The sequence below is a fragment of the Vulpes vulpes genome, chromosome 5 (genome assembly GCF_048418805.1).
Source record: "Vulpes vulpes isolate BD-2025 chromosome 5, VulVul3, whole genome shotgun sequence".
NCBI lineage: Eukaryota > Metazoa > Chordata > Mammalia > Carnivora > Canidae > Vulpes > Vulpes vulpes.
Window position 1 is genome coordinate 93,406,534 of NC_132784.1, and position 18,869 is coordinate 93,425,402.

The 18,869-nt window shown below is 40.7% G+C and overlaps 1 protein-coding gene across 2 annotated transcripts in view; it reads right to left on the minus strand.

The window, feature by feature from the left end:
• NUCKS1 (nuclear casein kinase and cyclin dependent kinase substrate 1) overlaps positions 1–18,368 on the minus strand; it is a 33,184-nt gene extending 14,816 nt beyond the window's left edge. Inside the window, exons 1-2 of one of the 2 annotated variants that reach the window (XM_072759443.1) lie at positions 18,042–18,368; positions 925–974 (exon numbers count right to left, since the gene is read on the minus strand). In XM_072759443.1, the coding sequence (XP_072615544.1) occupies positions 925–974; positions 18,042–18,058 (67 nt within the window). In that variant the 5' untranslated portion in view covers positions 18,059–18,368. The remainder of the gene's footprint in view (positions 1–924; positions 975–18,041) is intronic. The other variant, XM_072759442.1, reaches the window with a different exon arrangement.
• Positions 18,369–18,869: the final 501 nt, after the last annotated feature.

Consider the following 18,869-nt stretch of genomic DNA (forward strand, 5'->3'; position numbering starts at 1 on the left):
CCAACGTGGGACTTGATCCCGGGTCTCCAGGATCAGGCCCTGGGCTGCAGGCAGCGCTAAACCGCTGTGCCACTGCGGCTGCCCTCAATTACATTTTTAAAAGGAGAGAAAAGACATAGGCTTTTTAAACAAAAAGATTAAAATGGTCATTTGCTAGCCAAGGGATCTTGAATAATATTTCTGCCCCAATTTCTTCATCTGTAAACAGTAACAGTATTTCCCATTTTATTAGAACTGCTCTACTAAGGATTAAATGAATAACTGCAAATATTTAACGAGCATTTAATAAATGTTAGTATTTCTTCTGGGAGGCTGGATTATATGTTATTACTCTTCTTTACATTTCTGCATTTTCTAAAATTTCCCAAAGTACACATAATATCTTTATAACTAAAATTGGATAAAAAAAAAAACAAAAAAAAACAAATAGCAAATGGAGCTGAAAAATTATTAGAGTAAGGACATATTCTACAGAAACTTTTTATGGCTAAGATTTAAGACACACTACTCATTCCATGATGAATTAGTTCACAATTCAAATGTTTCACAAATACTCTCATGTTAGTTATTTTATTATGCAAAAACCTTAAACTACTCTAAGGTATAAGTTTTGCTGTGATTATAACAGGAGAAACAGCTAATGAACACTGCATCAGAATTATTGTACATTTAAAGTGTGGAATCCAAAACCAGATAAGAAAAAAAGTATTCAAGTATTTACTATCAATGACCTACTAAGAAAAGTTAAAATCCATGCAAGTTCAACTTTTGTTTTGGGTGACACAGATCTTGACATAATTTACACAGTTTAAAAATAAAGAATAAAATTTATTTTAAAAGCATGATCTAAAAAAGTACGTTAAGTTGGCATTCTTTCATTATTAGTTGGCCCAACTTACAATTTACTGAAATCATGAAACTTACCAGCATCATCAGATTCCTGAAACTGTGAATAATCAACGACCTTTCTATTTCTGTAGAAAGAAGAGACTCTAATTAAGATCACAAAAAATGTAGGACTTTTCTATATTAGAACACACGTTCCTATTTCATAAACAAAATTAGAACTAGCTCTGTAAAAATTTTTCAACAAGTCTCCACCTCAGCCCCAAACCCTTCACGTGTTGCAGAAAAGTCTAGTTTAAACCAAAAGTATTTCAAACTACAATTCTCCGAACTGTTCTCATCTCAGTGATAGCTCAAATACTATTCTCTCCCTCAAAACCCTTTCAGCTCCCAAAACACACATAAAACAGCAAAATGCACCAAACTACCATATGTATTCATTAATGACACAGAGATATAACATGTGCACAAAAAAACTGTAAATGTTTTACATTTTTATTCTTATTGTTATACATATATAGATGTGTGTATACCTGACAAAATTATTACTGAGGTTTTTTTTTAAGGCAAAGTGATTTTTAAATATAATGGTTACATTATAATATACAAATTATGATGACAGTAAATTAAGCCTTACACAGAAGAAACAAGTAACTGACTGAGTCAGGAGATGCTTTTTATTAAATGGTCTGTAATTAAGAAGTCTATGAAAGTCCCACAAATTTATTTATCTACTTGTCTCAGTGACTTTAAGTACTTCCTACTAAGTAAGGGATCTTTAACAATCTGAACAAATCTCAATTTCCATTTTCCTACTTCATACTCTAGTAAAAGTTTAAAATTCCTCCTTTAGAGATATATAAAAGCTTCAATGTCAGTATGCATATAGCCTGTCTTTGAGAAAAGAGCCTTAGAGGTACTGTACTAAATGGATACTGATAAGTGAACTGAAAGTATTAAAAGAAACATACCACTAACTACCCTTACACCTGAGAAGAATATTCCTGATTTTATAGATTAAGACACCATTTATATCCAAAGACAGGATGCTCAGAATCCAAGCACACATAGAATTTCTTTGTAATATGTGAATCTAAAAGGTGGAGGAGTAAATTCTGAAAACATGTTTGGGGCTTAGATTGGAGGAAGGTATAGCCATATCCTTGGCTTTGAAGAAGAAAGATAGGTTCTTAAGGGATTTTGCCTTCTGTTTTTCTTTAGTCTACCAGCAATGAATTATCTTTTTATCATACAGCCTCAGTAAGTCAAGATGCAAAAATATAAAACATAGTCTACATATGTTTTGTTAAAAGCAGCTGAGTTTATATATAAACGATGCCACTCTATTAGGAAAGTTAATTTTAAAAACGTGACTATTAATTCCACTTATATGAGATACATAGAGCGTGCAACTCTTGATTTCAGGGTTGTGAGCTTGAGACCGCTGTTGGGTGTAGCAACTATTTAAAATAAAATCAAATCTGGGATGCCTAGATAGCTCAGTGGAGTGTGGACTCTTGGTTTCAGCTCAGATCATGATCTCAGGGTCCAGAGATTGAGCCCTGAAGCTGAATCTGGTTGAGATCTACCTCCTAATCTTGTGCATGCTCTTTGTCAAATCAATCCATCAATCTTGGAAGGAAGGAAGGAAGGAAGGAAGGAAGGAAGGAAGGAAGGAAGGGAGGGAGGGAGGGGAAAGAATGGTGGATGCCAGGGGCTAAGAGGAGGGGGATAAGTGAGTTAATGATATGTATAGTTTGTTTTGCAAGACAAAGAATTCTGGAGGTTGAGTTTAAAACAGTGTGAATGTATTTAACACTATAGGCCTGTACACTTAAATTGATTAAGATGGTAAATTTCATGTGATTTTACTACAATTTAAAAAAAGAGTGGATCCCTGGGTGGCTCAGGGGTTTAGCGCCTGCCTTTGGCGCAGAGCGTGATCCTGGAGTCCCGGGATCGAGTCCCACGTCGGGCTCCCTGCATGGAGCCTGCTTCTCCCTCTGCCTGTGTCTCTGCCCCTCTCTCCCTCTGTTTCTCATGAATAAATAAATAAAATATTAAAAAATAAAATAAAATAAAAAAGTTTAAGTCAACACTGGGCTCAAACAACCCCGTGATCAAGAGTTGGCACACTCTTCCAACTGAGCCAGCCAGGCATCCCTATGCCATAAATATAAATAAGATTATTATTAAAGTTCAAGGTAAAACTTTTTCTCAATTGTAAATAGTCACTGTCATTCTCTACACCACACATCTCAACTCATATCGCTGTACTATTTGCTTTCTGCACTAATTTGAGTTTCTTGAAGGTAACAATGGGCTTACATCCACATTTTCCCCTCAACATTTCTTTATAACCACAAATCAAGGTAAAAAGTAGACATTCAAATGTTTTTTATTTTTCGCTCTTAGGCCAAATTTACGAGCTCTGTTAGAAATCTAATTTTATAATATACTTGAGAGGATAATATCCAACCTCCTTAAAAGTCTTTGAAGGCCTTATCTTTTGCCACTTAATCAAGCAACCCAGAAATTTCTAATTCTTCCATCAAGTTATTTCTTACCACTTGTTCACGCTTCTCCTTGGCCTACATTTCTCCTTATGTCACTCCCACTCATATCAGATACCTCACCTCCTCTCAATACCTTTAATCCTTTATTGATAACTATATAACCTACTAAATGTCTGCCTTCCCTACTAAATGTGAACTTCTTGAGGACAGGGGTTGTGTCTCATTCAAAACACCAAATTCAAGAAATGTGTTTAGGCGCACCTGAGTGGCTCAGCCAGTTAAGAGTCTGCCTTCAGCTCAGGTCATGATCTCAGGGTCCTGGGATCAAGCACCACATCCTGGCTCCCTGCTCAGCAGGGAGTCGGCCTCTCCTACAGTTCATGCTCTCTCTGGCTCTCTGTCAAATCAATCGATCAATCTTAAAAAAAAAAAAAAATGTGTTTGATCAACAAATGGATTTGGCATCTGCGAATGGTCAGGGTGGGAAAGGGCATCATGAGAGAGCATATATACAGGAGCCTTCAGTTTAATTCCCACTGCCCCTAATGATAAAAGAAAATTTAATTTTAATTTTCTCCACATAAAATAACTAGTTATTTTAAATCTAAGAAATGTAAAAGGCTTCTATTTAGAAATTTTTTCTACCCTAGTTTTCAACAAGCAGAACAACAACAAAAAATTGCTATGTAGACTATACTGATAGTATAGGAGTAATTAAATTTTTCAAAGTTAAATTCAAGGCCATTCCATTTGGGATCCCTGGGTGGCGCAGCGGTTTGGTGCCTGCCTTTGGCCCAGGGCGCGATCCTGGAGACCTGGGATCGAATCCCACGTCGGGCTCCCGGTGCATGGAGCCTGCTTCTCCCTCTGCCTGTGTCTCTGCCTCTCTCTCTCTCTGTGACTATCATAAATAAATAAATTAAAAAAAAAAAAAAAGGCCATTCCATTTGAAACAAAATATTTTACCTCCAATTATGTGAAAATGGCTGAAATTAACAGAATATCTCATGTACATAATAAATATCATTTATCACAGAAACCAGAAAACTTGAGTAAAGCAATATAATAGAAGCAAATCTGTCTTAAGGATAACTAGATCCCGGGATGCCTGGGTGGCTCAGAGGCTGAGCGTCCGGCCCCAGGGCCGGATCCTGGAGTCTCGGGGATCGGGATAGTTAATCGCGTCCCACATCAGGCTCCCTGCATGGAGCCTGCTTCTTCCTCTGCCTGTGTCTGCCCCTCTCTCTCTCTCTGTATCTCTCATGAATAAATAAATAAAATCTTAAAAAAAAAAAAAAAAGAGGATGACTAGATCCCCACCCAAAAAGAATGTATCCATCCATAAATGTTAGAGGAAAAAGATAAAAATATTGAAATAAAGAATCTGAAATAAAAGATCTCATTACAATGATTTAGAATAATAATTCAGTTCATTTCCTGCCTTCTAAAGATGCTTCAAGGGCCCCGGGGTGGCTCAGCTGGTTAAGTGTCTGCCTTTAGCTCAGGTCATGATCCCAGAGTCCTGAGATCAAGTCCTGAATTGGGCTCCTGCTTCTCCCTCTCCCTCTGCCTGCCACTCACCCTGCTTGTGCTCTCTCTCTGTCATATAGTCTTTAAAAAGTAAACAGGGGCACCTCGGTGGCTCAGTGGTTGAGCGTCTGCCTTTGGCTCAGGTCATGATCCCGGGGTCCTGGGATCGAGGCCTGCATCAGGCTCCCCACAGGGAGCCTGCTTCTTCCTCTGCCTTGTGTCTCTGCCTCTCTCATGAATAAATAAATAAAATCTTTAAAAAATAAATAAATAGGGACGCCTGGGTGGCTCAGTGGTTGAGCATCTGCCTTCGGTTCAGGTCGTGATCCTGGGGTGCCAGGATCGAGTCCTGCATCAGAGTTCCCACAGGGATCCTGCTTCTCCCTCTGCCTGTGTCTCTGCGTCTCTTTCTGTGTCTCTCATGAATAAACAAATAAAATCTTTGAAAATAAATTAAAAAGCTTCAAAACAATAGTAGGAATATTATTCCACTACCTAGAGATTTACCTTAAGGTGGAAAGGGATTTTTAATGAACTTCTGTATAAACTAAAAATTGAGAAGATATATTGGGATGGAAACAAATATTTAGGAGTAACATTTAAGTCTAATTAAGGGCATGAGAAGTTCTACTTCAAGTTGAAAACAAAGAAACATTATTTCCTCGAAATACCATTACTTAATGCCAAAGCTAAGCCAACTCCTCAGTGTAAAATGAGCATCAATAACTAGACAACAACCAGACCTGAGAGGACAAAAAATTTGACTATAGCACAGAAGGTTAAAAACACAGATTTTGGAACTGGGTTTAAATCCTGGCTCTGCCACTTACTAGTTGTATGTCCTTGAGCAAGTTACTTCCCCTCACTGAACTTCAGTTTCCTCACCTGTAAAACATGAGTAACAACACCTATCCCTCAAGATTGTAGTGAGTGCCAGGTACACAGGTAACCAACAAAAAGCAGCTATTATACCTATAAGTACTAACTTGTTCCCCCAGAATCCCCTTTCAATTGTGAACATACATCAGTAACACTTTTAATGAATTATTATTTTATTTATTTTATTTTTTTAAAGATTTATTTATTCATTCAGAGAGAGAGGCAGAGACACGGGCAGAGGGAGAAGCAGGCTCCATGCAGGGAGGCCGACATAGGACTCAATCCCAGGTCTCCAGGATCTCACCCTGGGCTGCAGGTGGTGCTAAACCGCTGCGCCTCCGGGGCTGCCCATAAATGAATTATTTTAACATGATGATTAAGTTACTATTTTAAAAAAAATGAATGTCTTAGGGAAAATTCCTGATAACGTTTTTTTAATTCCCGATAACTTTTGATCCCTCCCCCCAAACTTAACCACAAATACCCCATTTTGGGTTTTTTTTTGTTTTTTGTTTTTTTTTAATGATAGTCACACAGAGAGAGAGAGACAGGCAGAGACATAGGCAGAGGGAGAAGCAGGCTCCATGCACCGGGAGCCCGACGTGGGATTTGATCCCGGGTCTCCAGGATCGCGCCCTGGGCCAAAGGCAGGCACCAAACCGCTGCGCCACCCAGGGATCCCAAATACCCCATTGTGGACCAGAAGTCTTTATCAGTAATAGTTGATCGACACATATTTTTTATGTCATATGTATTATATACTCCATTCCTACAATAAAGTAACCTAGAGAAAAGAAAATGTTACTGAGAAAATCCTAAGGATGAGAAAAGAGATTTATAGTGCTATGCTGTATTTACTGAATCAATCTGCATAGAAATGGACCCATGCAGTTCACACTCAAGTGTTTAAGGGGCCAACAGTATAGGAACACAAAAACTTCAACTGTGTGTGCTCTTACTTTACAAACTTACATGATCTATCTAGATTCTATTTTTTTTCTATCTAGATTCTAAATGTACCTTGGTCACAATGAACCAATTCCTGAATGATCACCAGAGGGCTCTGAGATGAGAAGTTCCCCCTTTTGCATCAGGTCAAAGTGCAAAAACAAAGGGTAAAGTGGGAAGCTGGACAAAGAACATTGAAAAGATCTGGTTTTGGCACCAAATTTGGCTAACTCAAGCAACTCAAGAAGCAATAGGGACATTTTTCTTCCACTAATCAACTTCTTTCTACTAAATACTGAGAAGTCTACACCCCAAATGCTTTTATAGCAGCAACTAAGACCAAAACAATGATATCTGTGAAATGTGACGTACCTCCAACCACATTCTCAAGAGTCAACCATCAGTGTTTACGATGAAAATTATCACTTTTGAGATGACTTTATCTAATCTTTAGCTCTTTTTTTTTTTAAGAGAGGGAGATACCAGGGGTGTGTGTGTGTGTGTGTGTGTGTGTGTGTGTGTGTGTGGCACAGGAAGAGAGAATCTTAAGCAGACTCTATGCCCAGTGCAGAGACTAAAGAGCCCTATGGTGGGCTTGATCTCACCATCCTGGCATCATGACCTGAGCCTAAACCAAGAGTTGGACATTTAACCGACTGAGCCAGCCAGCACCCACCCTCCTTTAAAAGTAAGCTCTTGGCCCAACATGGGGCTTGAACTCATGACCCCGATATCACAAGTCACATGCTCTACCAATTGAGCCAGCCAAGTGCCCCTCTCTTTAACTTTATAGATGAGAAGAAAAAAAAAAAAGTCCACATAATTCAGCTCTACTTTATAACAAGCCAGCAAATCAAAATATGGAGACCAATAACAATAACTCTGGAGGAGGAAGCAGAACTTCCGATATATTTGGAAGTAAATTTAATTACATATTAAAGTATTGACAACCTAAGCTTTATACTACTTGAAGACCACAAAACCATTTTCTCAAGGCAAACTGGAGAGCCTTTTAGACAATCTATTATATTATTTAGCTCAATCAACAGACTACACTTCCATTTCTACCCTAAAGAAGTTCTGGCCAATGCAGGGAAGGATTTTTTTAAAAATCCACCTTGCTAACTTTATAAAATTTAACAAGTTCCTCACTAGGCACTTAAGGCACATTTGAAATTTGAATTTTGAGACACCTAAAATAACCAAAGAAAAATTGTTTTAAGATTTTATTCATTCATGAGAGACACAGAAAGAGAGGCAGAGACACAGGCAGAGGGAGAAGCAGGCTCCATGCAGGGTGCCTGATGGGGGACTCAACCCAGAAATCCAGGATCATGCCTTGGGCCAAAGGCAAGCGCTAAACCGGAGCCACCCAGGGATCCCCCAACATTGCTTTTTTCACTCATCACCTGAGTGGTAAATACCTCATTTGGCCAGATGAATGAGATCCTGCAGAACAATGTTTTTCAACTGGCAGGTCATAACCCACAACTGGGTCCTGAAATGAATTTACTGGTGTATAAGCAACATTAAAATAACAACCAAGCAAATGAAAAATATCAGAGAAAACCTTATCTAAATAATAGTAAGTTCCTGAAACTTGTTTCAGGTGGTTTGTATCCTCGTATGCAGTGAACTCATCAAAACAGTTTGAGACCCAGTGCTCTAGAATAGAAAGTGGATTGCAAAAGGAGATTTCTAAAGTCATTTTTATTTTTACCTTTACGAAAACAATGTTATTGATCCATGGCAGCAAAAGAATAACATCTCTTCCTGTTTTAATTTCCTATATTTTTAAATTTTAAATTAAGTGGGCTCCACGCTGGGCATAGAGCCCAACACAGAACTTGAATTCAGGACTCTGAGATCAAGAGTTGGAGGCTTAAATGACTAAGCCACACAGGTGCCCCCGCTTAAAGATTTTTAAAAAGTATTTTGAGAGGGAGAAAGAGAGCTCTCTATTTTGAGGAGCAGAGAGGGGGAGAGAGAATCTTAAGCAGGCTCCATGCCTAGTGCAGAGCCTGACAAGCCTGGCACAGGGCTGGATCTAACAACTCTTTGAGATTATGACCTGAGCTGAAATGAAGAGTCAGATACTCAACTGACTGAGTCATCCAGGTGCCCCAGTTTGTTTTTTTTGTTTGTTTGTTTGTTTTTAAGTAATCTCTACCCCCAGTGCGAGGCTTGAACTCACAACCCAGAAATTAAGAGTGGCATGCTCTACCAACTTAGCCAATCAGGCACCCCTACTTTCCTATCTCTTTTAAAAACTTACTTTTCCCAGCTTAAGCACTCATAAAACCTATCCAAGTTTGGTGGGGCAGGAGGTAGGATGGTATGATGATGATAACATGAGGTGTACTATATGTACTAGAATTACTGGACTTTAGATGATCTAATCCAATCTTACCCCAAACTTGCTATCCTATCAACAAATATCCCTAGGAGGGAATTCTAAGGACCTCTTATGACCTCCTAAGGCAGCTTATTCTAAGAAAATTCCAATAATGAAATAGTTCTTTTTATCGTGAAATCTGCCTCAAGTCCACTCACTGATTCTATTATGTGTATCTTCTGAATTTCCATGGATTCAATCTAACCCCTCCTCCAAAGAAAGGCCCTTACACTTTATAGGACAATTTCCACTTTTTTCTTCAGGGTTCCTTTAATCCTTCTTCATAACTTATTTCAAGCATCCTCATGACCTAATTGTTACCCTTTGTATCACCTGGGATTTTGTCAAGTTGATCAAGCAGTGCCCCAATCTAATCATAACAACATAGTATAGTTCATAAAGGTGTATATGGAGGACAAAGGGAGATCAGGATTATAAATTTCCTCCCCCTATTCTACTCTGTATGTGTACTATTGCAATCCAAGAACTCAACTGCCTCTTGGGCTATTATATCACACAATGTACTATATATTGCAATTCCAGTAACTAAAGCCTCCTTTTCCCAAGACCTAAAACCTTTCTGTAGTTCATTTCAGCATATTATCTTTCTCAACTTTGTATTATCCACAAACTTAATCAACATAAGCCAAGAACAAAGTCCTTTAAAGCATCAGTGGAAATGTTCTTTCAGGCTGACATCAATCTATGAATAAATAGATTTGTCTTCCCTGGGTATGGCTACTGAGGTACAAGTCCATCACAGCAAACTAGCATTCTGCCCACATTTCTTCATTTTCCCCACAAGGACCTCCTGTGAAGCTCTGTCAAAATCCTTATTGAAAGAGAAACCCAGGGAGCACATGGGTGGCTCAGTCAGTTAAGGGTCCGCTCAGGTCACGAGACAGGGTCCCAGGTCGGGCTCCTGGCTGGGCGTGGAACCTGCTTAAGATTCTCTCTCTACTTCTGGCCCTCCCCTGCCCCATTTACTCACTTTCAAAAAAAGAAAGAAAAGAAAGAAAAGAAAAGAAAAGAAAAGAAAAAAAAGGGCCAGTATTTTACTCTAATTTTTAAAAAAATAAATGGGCTTGTTTAAACCGATAGTGAAGCTTTAAAAAAAATAAAACTTTTTTGTTTGCACTAAATATTCCCAGGAACCACAAAATAAAACACAGCTAGTAAAGAGTAAAAGCAGTATGCTAAGATCATAAAGTTGTTTTATAATTTCAAATTTAAAGAATTTTCTCATTACAGATTTTCCCAAATTGTGTTCTGTCAAGATAGATTTTCTAAAGATTTCCTGGTCAGATCATTTTGGATATTATCACCTCCTTAAACAAGTGAAAACTTAGAAAGTTCTGCATTAATGAAATCTGTTTAACTTTGATCTCTCAAATTACCAATATTTTAAAAACAAAATCTGAATCCAATGCTTGAGATATCCCTGAAAGCCAACACCAGAAGACTCCTGACCTATGAGACTTTTTTATCATGCTGAATTTAAAATTATTACAAACAGCAGTTAGTACGATGCACCAGATAGCTACTTCACCTAAATTCTCATTTAATCCCCACAATCTCAGAAGAGTTAACATGAATTCAATTTTATCTGAAGAATCTAATGACCAGACAGGCTCATGTACTTTCCTATCACTGCAAGCTATCAAGTAGGAAAGTCAATTTTCCAACTCAAGCCCATTAGAACCAATACTGATGGGGCATTGTTGGCTGCAACCTCTCAAACCTTCCCCCTTTGTAGTTGTTCAAATTGAACTCTACAGAATGGAGACTACTGAAGTTTCTGCAGATCTACAAGTTCCTGTATCACTAGCCTCCCCCCTTGAAACTTGGGCCACTTGTCTCCCACCATTCTTCTATTTCTCAAAGATTATTCATATACTAAAGTATCTCAGGACGTTAAAAACATTAGTTCAGAGAAGTGAGGATACCTGAACTCAAGAGTAACTTCTTAGAATTGTTTCATTCATCTTATGCTTCAAGTTCCTCTTGGCTAAGATTTATTCCTTTGACTGCGTCTTGTACTACTGTTACTTACAACTAAACCTAAGATTCAAAGTCACAAGACGCAAGAAAACAGTAAGTAAAATGAACATTATAGGAAAGCACTCCTACGTGTTTCAAATGGAGGGTATAATTTCTGCAGAAAATGGGAGTGGAGTTTTAAATGATGAGCCAGGCAGGTGTTTATTAGCTCATTGTCACAATCTCTTACTAAAAATCCTTAATCAACTTGCTAATGTTTCAGGCTAGATACATAAATACTCTTACATGGCACTTCCTATTCCTAAAAGATCTTCAGTTCCACCATATTCTTTCCATATAGGAAAATATTGTGTTTAAAGGTCACAAATACAAATTTCCGTGAGTATAAGATAAAATATTAGATAAATAACATGGGCCAGATTTTTCCCAACATAAATTGAGTGTAAAACCTATGCATTTAAGGAGAGAAGCTTCAAGCGGCTCAGGCTGAAGGGGCCTTAAATGTGCACGCTACCCACCCAGTGGAGTCCTGTCTGCAGCAGTGTCTTGGGAACCTCAGTGGACTCTTTTGGTTAACTCCACCAGGCACAAATCTGTAGCCCATCAGGCTTAGTGACTCACTCCACCGAAGGCAATGGCACATCACAAGTGTGGAGTACCTCACCACACAGAGGAAGACAAAAGCATTTGGGGAAAGGTAGATTTCAGGGGAAATTTAAATGAAGCAGTATCTTGATAGGATCAAAGTACAGTGACAATGCGTGCAATAGGGTTAACCTCAGATCTGGGCACAAGTGGGCCCTATTTGTTGGCAGAGAAGCTGGATGTAGAATTGGGTTCAGCAGCGCCTCATCTGAAGCTCTAGAGTTGTAAACCAAGTTCTCCAAAAGGACCTAGCTCTGACAGAAGTGTGGTGTTTTCATTCCTACTAATTTCAAACAGCAGTTTCTGATAGTCTCTTCTAGCGAATTGTTCTTAGTAGGAAAGCATAGTCACTTGAAGGATTGTTGTCTTTACAGCTGCAGCTGATCTATGGAAGACAGCCAGCCATGTCTGTTATCCCAGCCTAGTGAAGGGCAGAGTGCATTTACTTCTAAGGGGAGCTAGTAAGGTTTACTTTTCTCAAGTAGTTTATCTTTGGGTCATTTCAGCTTGATGAGTGAAATATCCTTGAAGATCACCTTGCTTATTAGCAAGTAACTAGAGAGGTGCACAATTCAAAAAACAGACGTGCAAGAAGTGGCACCTGAAAATATGCAACACCCAACAGAAACACTCTGGCAACCTGTGGTCTCTCTGCCTAAAGTATTTCAAAGACCTGTAATTATGGCTATTTAGATAGTAGTTATTTAAAAACATGGTGATGCAATTCTCTAACCACCCGTTCTACTTCTCAGAATCTAGATAGAAATAGGTTTTTTAAAACAAAAGGGATGCCCAGTTTGACCAAAGTGGTCCTGTGCTAAATCCAATTATTTTCTATTGTGCACAACATGGCGGTCTGTTAAGTGCTATCTCTAGTTTCAATCCAAGAAGCTACTTCTTCATAATCTGGAGTAATGAGGTCATATTTATTTCTATCTTTGCAGCTGACAATTTAAAAATGCGAACAGAAGTCACACTTCACAGCAAACTCAATAGCTCCATTATTAAGTTCAAGTAGTCAAAGTTTTTGCAAAGCCACCCATCTGGCTGTGTAGGCTCTAATTCTAACTCCAGAGGAGCACCACTCACAGGACTACGTATGGTGTCCTGGAATTACACAGTATAGTGGTAACCTTCTTTTGTATTTCTGGCAAAAGACCACATACAAAAAAAAAATTAGTAAAACCAACTGCCCTTTCTTTATTCAAAACTACTTTCTCTTTATTTCTAAAGTTGAAAGAAACCTATGAAAACTGTAAAATGCTTCATAAAGTCATGCTACTATCATTCTAGTGGAGTGCAATATCTCCATTATATAAACTTAAGCAGAGACCAGGGCCCACATTGCCTGATCCCGGGTTTCTTTTGCTGCACCATGTTACCTCCCCCAAACGGTTTTATTTAAAACACTAAAAATTCAACCACTTACCTTAATTTGTAACTTGTCAAGTTAAACCAACTCCAATTTTTAATTAATCTTAATTTTTCTTCTAATTTTAACATACTGAGTTTTACAAAGGGTGTTGAACCTTTCCAAGTGCCAGATTTTTTTGTTTGTTTTTTTTAAAAAGCCTTTTAAAAGTGAGCTCTACACCCAATTTGAGTGTGAACTCATGATCCCAAGATCAAGTCACATGCTCTACTAAGTCATCCAGGTGTCCCCTCCTTTTGTCTTTTAATATGATGTATTAGTAGTAGATTTTAGGTTTTGTTCCTAGGACAAATCCAACTTCACCATATAGGTTTTTAATACACATTGGATTCTGTTAGCTAACATTCTTGTTTGGTGTTTTTGCATCTATACTTGCATGTAAAATGAGTCCATTAATTTTCTTGTAGTGTCCTTTAGTTGGCTTTAAAATCTAATCACTTAATTTAGTCAGGGGATAAATGCTCTTGTTACAAAATGTATACACTGAAAGCAATGCCACTTGTCTAACGTTCACATTTTCTTCCAAGTGTCACACTATTTCACCGCTTTTCCCTCTCCATTCAAGTTAATGTTCCCGTAACTCCTTCATATTCTCCTATTCCAACAAATTTTCACCCTCCTTCCCCACTTTAAAGTTGATCCTCCCCATCAAAGCCCTATTATGAATTGTAAACCCTTCCTCAGATGGCAAAACGGCTACGACCATGAAAAAGAGTAATACCCTGTGGCAGTGTGTCTCATGGGGCAGATCACATTGGTTTTGGGTTGGTCATACTTGGGCCCGAATTCCTGCTTTTCACTTCTTCACAGGTGAACTGGCCCAGTTAATTTAGCCAAGCTTCAGTTACCTCACAGAGGAGATGAAAATAACATATACCTTTGCTGGGAGAGTTATTTCAATATTGTGAAACACGTGTAAAGTTTCTGGCAGAATATTTGGCACAAAAAAAGTTGCTCAGTGATGGCTTGAATTTCAACGTGACTTTATTCTTTCCAAAACTGAAGGTTGAAAAAGTACTCCTGTTAAAGGTCCACAATCTCTAATCCACATTTAGAAATTCAAAAAGTTCTGAAACCAAATGTTTCAGGTTTACCTGAACAATGAGAGGGCTTTTTTTGTTGCATTTTTTTTCATTGTGAAAATTCAGTTTTATTACAGATAATTAAGGTGTTTGATTACATAAGTACTACTGCTGAACTCACTGGTGATAACCCATTAGTGCACAGTATAGGCCCCATTATTTTAAATTTTTTGGAAAAAAAATTAAACTTCCAAACACACATGGCCCCAATGATTTCTAACTATACAGGGATTGTGGACCTGTACATTCTATGTGGAATCAAATACAGTAAACACAAATCTAGTAGAAAGGATAATAGCTAAAACTCATGCAGTTTAAATACAGTTTTGCTACTATTTCTACATTTTAATTCCTTTGGCTTCAAAGTCATCGCTGGTAAACTTAAGGAATTGGACTTAATCTGCAAAGTTTTTTTTTTTAGTTTTTCAAAAACATGCTTTTAGTTAAAAAGTATCTCTGAAAATTATTTTTAAATTGAGTTGAAGGAAACTGCTCTTATTTAAAATAATTTTATATCAACCAGTATGAACCTATGCTTTCACATCTAAACTTTAAGTTTAAAGGTTCCTTGCAAGCTCAAGTACTAAACAAAAACCAACCAGATATCAAGTACACTTACATTACAAAGAAAGGAGCAAACACTGATCTGAATGATTTGGATCATTTTCAATAAGGGAGGAGCATAGTATATGTACTAAGCTGAATTTCAAGAAACCTGGTTTCTAGTTTGGGCAAGTCAGTGAATCTCTGAGCTTTCTTTCTCTTTTACAAGTAATAGTATTTTCATTCCTTCCTCCCAAGAATCATGGAAGCACTTTGAAAAGTTAAAAGTGCCATATACTACAGTAACATCAATACTTATGAGGCAGAAGGTAAAAGTGATTATTATAAGGGTGAGGATGAGCAGTCCTGAGAATTAAGAAATCTAGGCTGTAGGCCCTACTTTTGCATCCAGTGTGTGATGCAAGGCACTTCACTTGTCCAGGTCCCCATTAAGTCACTTGTAAAATGAATCTGCCTAAATTTCCTTCTAGCTCCAAGACTGTAATTTCATGCTCTAAAATTGAACCCAAGGCCTAAAATATTTGAGCTCATTTATATACAATGAGTCAGATGCAGTAAAAAGGTAAAGACAGCAACACTATATGAACAAAACTTAGTTATGTGTTGCACGTGTCTATGGAAAAACCTGCTCTAGCTTATCAGTTTATTTCCTGCTCACGGAAATTGGTATCAAGCAGCCATTAGCACAGTTCTAAATCTTCTTTAAAAGCTCAGATTAGTATTAAAATGAAAAATATTTACAGTAAATATGAAAACCAGAAAAAGTTCCAAAATTACATATAGGACTAAAGGGCAGAAACCCTAAAAGATGCGCTGACACTTATTTTCCAACTTGTGCTTTTTTTGGGTTCATTTTAGAACAGGTTGATCATTCTGATATCTGGTCAGGGTCTATCATTCATTTTTTATTAAATGCCCCCAGGTATATAATATAGATTCTTTATTTACACTTTGGAACCAAAGCACTTCCCTAAGGCAGGACCTTTTTTATTGCAAAATTTAACAAACCACCAAACTCAAGTTTAATTATTTCTGCTTTATTATTGCTCATGAGTATATTAAAAACTTTAAGTTACAAAGAGACTTTAATCACTAAAGTATATAATCAGAAACCAAGTTGTTTTAAAATTAATGATATGAAAGTGACCCCAGAAGCCAATAAATTAATTTCATTCTTCGGTTAGGGGCAAATAGACAGTTAAAATTAGTTTTAACAACATAATAAACAAGAAAAAAGTTGTGCAGAAGTCCCAAGGCCTCCAAAAAAAGGGACAGAGCCATGCTTAATATATCCCCACCTGGAGATATTAAAAAACAACAACAAAGTTTTCAAGTAAAAAAAAAAAGTTCAGTTCGTGCAATATCTAAATCCGGGAACACAAATTCAGGCAGATGAGTATAATAAAGTCACAATAACATAAAAAGTCATCAAAACCTAGTGAACCAATGTTGAAAGGCAGAAAAAAAAAAAAATCCAATTTCACCACACAGTTAATTTACTTCCAGAGACAGGAGATCCAATCCAGATGAATCAAATCTTTATTACGATATTGTCTATTTAACCTGATCCTAAAGAAAATATTCTACAAAAATTGATGAGTACATTGATCAATTTTCATGCCAAACAAACAAACAAAAAGTATGCGTACTATAATCTGAAAAATCTATTCAGACTCCTTGCCAGACAGTGGGCAAAACTCTTCCCGGTGGCGATGGTGGGTTATCAGAGACGCGGGCAGAAATTAGAAGGCAGAAAAGCGGTCAGGTAGTTAGTTAGCGCTCTCCTCACGCCCACCCCGAGCGTAGTATGCGGTCCCAGACCACCACCAGCTGGAGACGGACGATCTAGTCAGGAGAGAGCGGTGTGGAACAAACCCTTGCCGGGTTCCAAACCTCTCTTTAGAGCTCTAGGTCAAAATACTTCCGTTTCTCACAAAACTTGGAATGAAGAAGGGAAGCAACAACTGTTAAAACATTTTAAGTCTAGACCTTTACCTACTTAGAGGTCACTATGCAAAGCAGCCAATCCCTTACATCGAAAGCGTCGCGGACAGTACGTTAAAAGTAACAGTTCCTCGCCACAGCTCTCCTTTCACAGGCCTCAACGCGGTGGATCAAGCCACACCCCTCCATAAATGGCACATTCCATACAATAGCCAGGAGGACGGCGAAGGGCGATTCCACCGTCCGCTGGGGAACAGCAAACTTGTTGAGATTCTCAGAATCGAGTCTACTGGTTACCGGAATCTAGTGCTTTTATTTTTAGGTTGTGAGGGGGGAAAAGAGAGGGTTACAAAGACGTCCGAGACACGTACGCCGAGGGAGCGGGGACCGGCGGCGGGAACGAGAACCACACGGGATCTGGGCCGGGCCGGGCCGTGCCCCCGCACCTTCCTGGGGAGGGACGTCTCCCGAGGAAGGGCCGTTCCAGGCGGAGGGAAACGGCCGGCCCGCTGCGGGGGGAGGGGGCGGCCAGGCCGCTCGCAGCTCCGAGCCGGGGCAGAGGAAGCAGTCACTCTTGTCCAGGGCCCAGTCCCGGGCTCCCACTTTCGTCGGGAGGGGGAAAGAACGGGTCCCGCCCACGCCCGGCCCAATCCGGGAGGCGGGGCCCCGCAGCGACCCTGGAGGCCAGAGGCGGGGCCGGTGGCAGGGCGCCCCTCCCCCTCGCAGGGAACACCCCCGTCCGCTAGAGACGGAGGGCTGGGCTCCCCACCCCCACGCCGGCACGGGGGCGAGGGGCGAGGGGCGAGGGGCCGCGCGGGCGCCCCCGCCCCTCCCGACGTGAGGCGGGGAGCCGGGCCCAGCCCGACCCCGCCGCTCGCCCCGCAGGCTCCGAGGGGCTGGCCCCGAGGAGGTGGGGCCTGGGTGGGGGCGCTGACTTCACACCCCTCCCCCTCCGGCCGCGGGCGGCTCAGGGAACACCCCGCCCGCTCCAGTGCGGCGGGTGGGGGAGGCAGCAGAGCAGCCCGGAGCTCCGCAGCGGCGCGGGGCGGGGAGGAGCGCGCGCATGGGCGCGCGGCCGCCACCCCCGCGCAGCCCCGCGCGCCAGCGAGGCCCCCCACGCTCAAGGGCGCGCGCGGGCCCCGAAAGGGAGGAGGCCGCGCGTGGCACCGGAGGGCCGACTGCAGGCTTCTGTCCCCCAGTGCTTCACCACTCACCCCCACCCCCTCCATCCCGCTCCAGGCCTCGGACTCCGCACTGACCTGACAGGCCGAGACATGTTCGCTGTCGAAACAGGACCGAGTCGAGAAGCCAAAGACCAGGACCCCCCCCACCCCGCGCGCTCGGCGCCCCACCCCCCCCAACTTCGGCCGATGGGGCCGCTGCCGCCGAACCCCGAGCTGCTGGCTTCTCAAGCTCCGCTGCTGCTTGGTTCAGGGCCCCTTAATCAGACGAGCCCCCCGCTCCCCCGTCTCTTCAAAATGGATGAATCAAACCAGCCGAAAATGCGCCAAAGCCGCGGTGCAACCAAACCCTCTAGGGCCTGTGGGCTCCGCCCCATCACGTCCGGTCATTGGCGGTTTCTGCCCGACGAGCAGAGCTCATTAGTCCGTTTGAATCATCACGTCCCCTAGACCCCGCCCCGCGCACTGATAGGCCCCGCCTCCTCCGTGGGGTCCTGTTAGTCAAGATGCTCTGAGAGCGCACGGCCGCAAAACAAAAATGGTCGCTGTTTGGCCCGCCCCCTGGTTTCCACTCCGGAATTGCAGATTCGTTTTGGGTCGCATCGTGAAGCGACTGGAAAAAAAGATTTACATAAGGTTCAGTGTCATTTAGTGGTAGTTTAATGATGTTTCATTTCGCCTGCCTTGATCATCTAGAAACTGCGCCGATAGCAAAACCCGTGGGATAGGCAGCTGATTCGTCACTAAGGGGCTGCTTCAGAATTGGAGGGAAATTCCATAGGTTCAAAATTTTTGACCTTAAACGCACGGGCCCTTTCACCTGGCTAAAGCACTAGCCCTCAAGGGCCCCAACCGCTGTCGGAGCAGAGAGGCAGGATCAGAATCAAGGAATAACTTCACTCCCAA